The sequence below is a fragment of the Tasmannia lanceolata genome, unplaced genomic scaffold (genome assembly GCF_043159265.1).
Source record: "Tasmannia lanceolata isolate RefF3 unplaced genomic scaffold, GAP_Taslan_0.1 ptg000013l, whole genome shotgun sequence".
Classification (NCBI taxonomy): domain Eukaryota; kingdom Viridiplantae; phylum Streptophyta; class Magnoliopsida; order Canellales; family Winteraceae; genus Tasmannia; species Tasmannia lanceolata.
The window spans coordinates 41,202,008-41,210,339 of NW_027518690.1; the positions used below are offsets into that span (position 1 = coordinate 41,202,008).

General features: G+C 37.7%; 1 protein-coding gene across 1 annotated transcript; it reads right to left on the reverse strand.

Annotated features, from left to right (window-relative positions):
• Positions 1-6,388: 6,388 nt before the first annotated feature.
• LOC143889177 (putative mannose-1-phosphate guanylyltransferase 2) lies at positions 6,389-8,332 on the reverse strand. The gene is made up of 4 exons (XM_077393376.1): positions 8,135-8,332; positions 7,797-7,889; positions 7,487-7,723; positions 6,389-7,406 (listed from the first exon to the last, which is right to left on the reverse strand). The coding sequence occupies exons 1-4, from the start codon at positions 8,243-8,245 to the stop codon at positions 6,723-6,725; spliced, it is 1,125 nt and encodes a 374-aa protein (XP_077249491.1). The 5' UTR covers positions 8,246-8,332; the 3' UTR covers positions 6,389-6,722.

The window sequence follows — 8,332 nt, forward strand, 5'->3', positions numbered from 1 at the left end:
CTGAATAGAGTACACCACTCTAAGTTGACCACTACTCCTTATGAGTTATGGCATAAACATCCTTGTAGATATGACACTCTTAAGACTTGGGGTTGTATTGCTTATGTGAGGATACAAGACCCTAGGAGACCTAAGGTAGGACCTAGAACAAACACTTGTGTTTATCTAGGTGGTGCAGAAGATAGTGCTGCTGATCGGTTTTTGGATCTATCTACCAATTTGGTTATAGAATCTAGAGATGCAGTATTCTTTGAGAATAAATTTCTCAGAGATCATGGTTTGAACCTACCTGGCGATACTGAGATGGTTACAGAATCGCATGTAGAGTTTGAACAGAATACTTCTGACACCTGTCCTACACTGATTTCTACATCAGAACCTTTAAGGGTTTCTACAAGAGATAGAGTACCCAAGAACTTTGGTGAGGACTTTGTGACCTACCATGTCGAGAATGATCCATCAACCTATAAGGAAGCGATGAGATCTAGGGACTCTTTGTTGTGGGCAGAAGCCATTGATGATGAAATGAGCTCTCTGTTACAAAATCAAACTTGGCAGCTAGTCGATTTGCCAAAAGGGGCTAAGACTGTGGGCTGTAAGTGGATTTTGAAGAAGAAACTTAATCCTGACGGATCCATAGCTCGGTATAAAGCACGTTTAGTAGCTAAGGGCTATACTCAAGTCAGTGGGATAGACTACTTTGATGTTTACTCACCGGTCTGTCATTTGGCAATGATAAGAATTCTTCTTGCTTTGGCTTCTATTGAGAAGTATATTGTGCATCAAATGGATGTAAAAACGGCTTTTCTTAATGGAGACCTCACAGAGGAAATCTACATGAACCAACATGAAGGGTTTGTCATGGAAGGTTTCGAGAACAGAGTTTGTAAGTTACACAAATCTTTGTATGGTCTTAAACAAGCACCTAAATTGTGGCATCAAAAATTTGACAAGGTAGTAAAGAGCTTTGGTTTTCAGACCAGTTACTCAGATAAATGCCTTTACTATCGTTCTGTGTCGAATAAGGTTGCGATTATTTGTTTGTATGTGGACGATATGTTGATTCTTGGTTCCGATCTCTCTGTAGTGAGTGACGTGAAAACCACTTTGGCTCAAGAATTCGACATGAAAGATCTTGGTGTGGTTGACACCATTCTTGGTGTGAAAGTAAGTTTTGAAAGGCAGGGGATTACTCTTAGCCAAGCCCATTATATTGAAAAACTACTTTCTACATGGGGATACAGTGAGTGTAAACCGATTGAGACACCATTTGATTATACCAAGAAGCTGATCTCTAATGGAGGAGACAGTGTGAATCAGTTAGATTATTCTAAACTGATTGGTAGTCTCATGTATGCTATGAGTTGCACTAGACCAGACATAGCCTTTACAGTTGGCATGCTGAGTCGTTTCACTAGTAATCCTGGTCATGAGCACTGGGATGCTCTTATGAGGCTGATGAGATACCTTAAGGGTACTCAAGACTATGCTCTATGTTATACTGGCCATCCTCCTATCCTGGAAGGGTATTCTGATGCATCATGGGGCTCAGAATTAGGAGACAGTAAATCTACCAGTGGTTATGTTTTTACACTGGGTGGAGCCGCTGTTGCATGGAAGTCAAAGAGACAGACTTGTATTGCTCTGTCATCTATGGAATCAGAACTTTATGCTTTAGCTTCTACAGGAGATGAAGCAGAGTGGATAAGAGATCTGATCCTGGACATTCCATTGACCCATTTAAAGATTAACTCTTTAAGTTTGTTCTGTGATAATCAAGCTACAATTACGATTGTGAAAAACTCACTCTTTAATGGTAAGAGGAGACATGTCAGGCTGAAACATGCCACGCTGAATTATCTTCTAGAACAAGGTATTATCACTTTGGTTGATGTGAGATCGAAGGATAATATGGCCGATGCTCTTACGAAGGGACTGAACAAAGATCGAATATTCAAAACTGCGGGGGAGATGGGGTTAAAGACTGTGTAGACGTGTCTTAACCTACATTCCTATTATTTTGAATTTTTTCGAATCTCCCTATCTTGGCCAAGATAAGCACTTGATATGTTTCAATGATGTTTACAGTTATCTTTATGTCATTCCACATTTGATGACATGTCCTTCTTGGGAAAGGTTGTTTCATTCCAAACTTGATGATACAGCTTAACTCAATTTGGATATAATGCCTGTAACATTCCAAATGGAAACATGGAATGGTTCTTTGTAAAAGAAACTATTTAGGTCTTGTTCTTGATTGAAACTTGACATTGATGCTTATTGATATTAATATTTGTTTTTTCAGCCATTATGAAATTGTACTAAGTTCTTCTGGTAGAACTAGATACTTTTAGTAAAATACACAAATGATTGGATTCATTTTTTAATGAAATTCATATTTGATAATTTACAGGAATTGGCGAAAATGGAGGAGATTGCCTCAATTTGGATCTTGATGAGGATGACTTACTTGATGAGTGAATCCTTATAGCGCAGTGGGAACTATTATTTTCTCTTCCGTTGATTAAATAGTTCACTTACATATGAAACTGCTTATGTTTGAGTTTAGATTATTTCTAAAACTTTTGGTTATTCTTTAAAGTATTTTGTTTTCAATTGGATTACAAATCTTTATTGATATGGTGATATGGGTGCTTCAATAATTTTGTTTGAACATCACATTATCTATCTATTGGATTGTGCTATATGTAGAACATAGGAGGAGATTGTTGGGTATATATAATATAACCCATTTATGTTCTAATATAAGCCCAATAGGTAATGGACCAGGTGTAGTGGGCCCATTTGGGCTGGAGCCCATTATCCTCTCTTAACCCTAGTGTGTCTATATATATAGGGGCTGGAGGCAACAAACTTGGTATTCCAAACTAGATACCTTGGGTGTAATGCTTTAAGCATCCTGCTTAAACCCTAATAACCCTAACAAAAATTGGCTTTGCAAACGTACCCTAATCAATATCTCAATAATATCTATTAAATATCGCCTATTCCTATCTTTCATATGTCAATGATTCCGTTACAAAAAAGTATTTGCTTTAATAGAGTCCTGAGTTGCTTTAACCTAAAAAATCTATTAAGTATCTTCGATTCCTGACTCTCTCTAACTTCCCAAGACCCTAACGGATCTTTTACCCATGTATGGATGTTTCTCCTCAAATCGCATCTCCTTCATCTCTCCATCAATCTCGCAACAGACGCATCCTCGCAAACATTTCAAGGTGAGTATTTATCTTTTGTGTGTGGGTATTTTTTATTATTGTTTTGGTTTTAGGATGCCGTGATACTTTTCCTTCAAATTTCCTACACCATCGAACAAAGAATCACATGGTCTTCTACGAGTGCAATCCACGTTAGTGCAATTGTCAGAGATACGAATCGGCATCCCATTAAATTCTTTGAATCTAGGCATGACCTTTGATGAGCTTCTCTGAGTATTGAATTTGGTGAAAAATTTGGAAGTGTATCTAAGCGTTTGTAATGCAGCCATTTGGATATTTGCATTCAGACTTTTAATTTTTTATATTCTCAGTATTTTCAAATTAGGAGAAGAATTTATATTTAAATTGGTAATTTTGAAGCCGTTCCCAAAAAATGGTGATTTTGTATATAAGCATTTTTTTAATGCAGCTATTGGTTTTTGGAATTTATGAGGAATATTCTGTGGAACTTCTTCAAGAGAAATTCATGATCTGTATCTTTAAAAAACATGGAGTGGGAGCTTAATTATGGCCGAGTGGGATGAATTTGACTAATAATATTACATAAGTTTCTCTTTTAGGGGAACCACAGTACATTCCTTCCTGCAGTACTAATAATCAGAATCGTTTCTTATTCTCCTATTAGATTGCTTTAAATAAATCTGCTTAAATTCTTAATATAATAGGCTATCGTTTCTATTTCCTAATGAATATAGTCCTTCTTCCTTCCCACACCACCAGCGTGAAAGCCGAGTCAGTTTAATGCACTTCCCCATATTTACTTATACAGATTCAATTCTTGGAGTCAGTTGAGTGACAAATGTGATTTGAGGAAGTTTACTATTTGTTATTTCTAAGATTCTTAAGGTATTGATAGTGTTGTCGGTGGTCTTTTGTGCCCAGCCACAGGCCTATGCAGGGCTGTAATCCAAATCATTCTTGCTTTACATGGATCAGAAAGAAGAGGGTTGTGCCAAATCCCTGGATTGGATTTCTTAAGTAGCATTTTAATCTTGGGTGTCTTATTCAATTTGTGTTTACTAGGGATGCCGCCATCTACAATTTTAATCACGTTAAATTTATCTTAGTCCGTGTTTGGATGGCAAGATTTTTCAATAACTATTTGAAAAAAAAAATCCAGTAAACATGAAAAAAAAATAAACTAACTTGGATGAATGGCTCAGATCACGTTAATATCTTAAGCCCTATTTGGATGAGGGAAAACTTTTCTAACAGAAAATGTTTTCCTAGAAAAATATCTTTCTTTTCATAATTTGGTGGACGGTAGTGCATGCACTTGCAACCCAAAAGCAATGGCCAATGGGGCCCTCATTATACTATATCAGGCTGATTTTTTGCCTAATTATTCCACTTACTACGAATTTAGAAAGATAGCAAATAGAATCCTTTTCAAACTACTTTTTTGTATCTCAACATAATCCTTCACAAAACGCATAAAAACTAAAACTAAGTTGCGGAATTTAAATTCAGAATGTTCCCTTCTCATTCCAAGTTATTAAATCTGAGGTCTCTTCTCACAAACCCAACAAAATGTTCTCTCTTAAACTCTTCTTCCTCCCCAAGAAGAAAGCTAATCAGCCATGATGGTCTGTCTTCCTTCATCTCTTATTGGGAGTTCAAGATTCATCGATGCTGTGAAGACTCTCTGTAATTTGATGTCCTTATTGCCGCTGTTTTGGCTGCTTTTATGCTGGGAGCTTGCTCCCTGTTTGCTGGCTTTTCAGCCTCCTTAATCTTTTGTACTGCTTATTTCTTTAAATGAATCTGGTAGGGGTCTAGCCTAACCCCAGCTTGCCCATCAAAAAAAAAAAAAGCTAATCAGCCACTTTTCGAAGAAGAAAGGAAAGCAGTGAATAGTAAATGTACGATTTACTCCATCTTATCAATATTTGTAACTCCCATTTTCTACGGTTAATGTTATATGGAGAAATCTGTTATTTGATGTAGTTTTTATTTTCATAATATGTTACCATGGATATTATTTCGAGACTGTTTGGACCAAACGCATACAACCTTTAAAATCTGTCGCATAATAGGAAAATGATAAATGCGCCCCTTTTCATCACATGGGACACCCAACTGCAGTGCACGCGGTAATCAAATCTGTTGAATATTCTTACGTGAAGTACATCAGCGCTTCTGCAGTCATTGAGAAGCTGCTGCTGCTGGGTGTCCATCTTAAGATCTTTTGTATCAGCTTTATTTTTAATAGGGCCCAACTAGATTTAAAAAGAATATACCACAGATTTTTCAAAGCCAGAAATATTTAAGAGAGAGAGTACACCCAAAAACAATAAAGTATTGTTTTGGTGTGGTTGGAAGCATTAATGAAATGTTGGCCCATCTATGAGTGCCCCCACATATCCTCATCGGTTATGATCTTTGCTCAAATACTACATTCAATGCATGCACTTATTGATTGTGTGAAGTTTGTACGTATTTGTTTTTGCTCAACTTGCTAAGATTATCCATCAATGAAGACAACAACTAGGGTTGCAACTTGGGCTCGGTTTTACCTGACCCCCATCAACCAGACCTAAAAATACCCATGGGTGGGGTACAAATCGTATTTCGGTCAAAGATGGAGATTTTAAGATACCCCGAGTACATTGATTTTCCATAGGTTAGGGATCTTAAGATGGAGATTTTCCTTCTTTTTGTTTTCCGACAAATCTACATCAAGATTATGGCGATTCCGTTGAGCTCATTGGAAACCTCGCATCATGAGCTTTCTAACGAGCCCAACCACGCTCAAATCCAATGAGAAATGAAGATTTTAGAGAAGTTCAAAGATTGAGAAAAAACGAAGATAGTCCTCAGGATAAAACCAAATAATCTTGAAAATGAAATAAAACATTATAATCTCAAAATTGAACAGAGCTAGCTCGATTAATTGCAGAGATTTCAGACGTACCTTACAGAAAATAGTTTCTTTTTCCTTTCTCGTGTAAAAGGTAAATTGGGTTTTGCTGTTTTAATAAATTTTGAGTAGAATTAATTATCCCCTGATTAATTGGGTGAATCTACAATCAACAACCGATTAATCATTTGCCTGATTTAATAGGGGAATGAGCTCGGCCGTATTTGTAGTAACTGTTTATGCGGCACATGTTAATATCACAGAATACCAGCGTCACTAAAGAAAAACATTGAAGAGAAAAGGCTTAATCAAGAAGGAAAAAGCTGAACCACAAGTTAAAACCTGTGTAAATAAATGATAGAAAAGTTATTGATTTGAATCAATGAGTTTTTATATGGAGCCGGACCGTCATGTACCGTCAAATCGGTACAACCCTTGATATAAGCAAGCAATCATCCAATCATTGCCCCGCTTCCGTCAACCGCTTCAGCAGGTTGGATTTGATCTCAATCTACTTGAGAGTGTGTGGGAAGAGGATGTTGGATTTGATCTACTTGTGAGAGACCTCCGTCGCCCAGGTTGGATTTGATCTAGGTCTACTAGTTGTAAGGAATGAGGAGAACTCAGTTGGCGTAGTTGCTTTTTCTGCTTAACGATCTGAGATTAGATTCGATTACCGTGCAAGGGGAGACGACATCTCTGTTGCATTGTACCTCGTCACGCACAGTGACATATTCTCCAAGGATAGTATAGTTATCGATGCTAGACCAGTCCCCGATAATAGAGTTGCAACCCACAATACTGTTAGAAATGCGGGCGTGCTTATGAATGGTGGCGCCACGCATAATTGTGCATCCCACCAACCTAACTCCCGAGTGAATCACACAATTGGGACCCACGGACACATCGGGCCCGATCTTACAATCATCACCAATCAGAGCAGTCGGATCGACCAAGACATTTCCAACTATGTGAGAACCGGTGGCCAATTGAGAGGGGGATTGTCCGCGCAATAATTGCAAATACATTGCCAACCCTAGCAGGTAGTCGTTGGGATCTTTTATGTCCATCCATAATGTAGTAAACACCATTCCGTAGAGCCTTCGCTCTTCTGCAATCTTGGGGAAGACGTCTTTCTCAATTGAGGAGTGGGTCAATTCAATGCGATCAAAGATCGAGGGATTCATAACGTAGATACCGGTGTTGATCGTGGTACTGATGCCGGTTTTTGGTTTTACAAAAAATTTCTTCACCCTCCCAGTCCCCTGCTCCAAAGCCACGACTCCATATTTTGAGGGCCCATATACCTATCAGCATTAATAACTTACTTAGAAGTTTCTAACATGAATCCTATAATTGAATGATAAACAAAGAAAATTTGAATTACCTTAACCATTATGGATGCATCTCTGTCATAAGCTTTATGGAAGTGAATCAGTTCTCTTAGCGGATAGTCAGAAATAATGTCACTGTTCATCACCAAAAATGGCTCCTCGTAGCCATTAAGCAACGGTTCTTTTGCAGAAGCAAGTGCACGTGCATTTCCAAGCCGCTCAGTCTCAGGCAAGACTGTGATATTGATACCATGCGTATTTCCAAATTGGATCAGGGAATCCAATATCACCTAGAGATATACAAAATTTTAGGTGCCAATTGATCTTCGTGTTAAAAAAATAAAAATTCCTAGCTTATTTTACCTGCTTTGATTGGTCGACGACTAAAAGAACCTCCGGTTGGTCATTGAAGGCCAACAAAACTTCAGTTATGCCTATGTTTTTCAAAGCTTCTATCTAAAAAAAAGGTAACATATGCCGTTCAAAAATAAATAATAAAAGGAAACACATAAACAACAAATGGTTAGTATATAGAACTTGATCCAACCATAAAATAAAACTAGAGCATTGTGGTCCAAAACAGATTATTAGACTCAACATTACTTTTAATTTTCAGTTTTGGACTCACAAACGGTTCTTAAAATCCAAGAATAAACATAGAGCTTGGACTTTGAACACACAACAATGGTTTCGAAATATACCTGGTGAAGGATCAAGGGTTTGTTAGCAAATTCAACGAATCCCATGGGAAGGGTAAGTGTTAATGGATCGAACCGCGTGCCAAATCCTCCAACAAGAATGAGCGCCTTCATGGTGAAAATACCTGTAGATTGAACAATGTGATCTGAATCCTTCACCTGATTGCTCTTCACTTGTGAATGATGACGGCTAAAAATCAC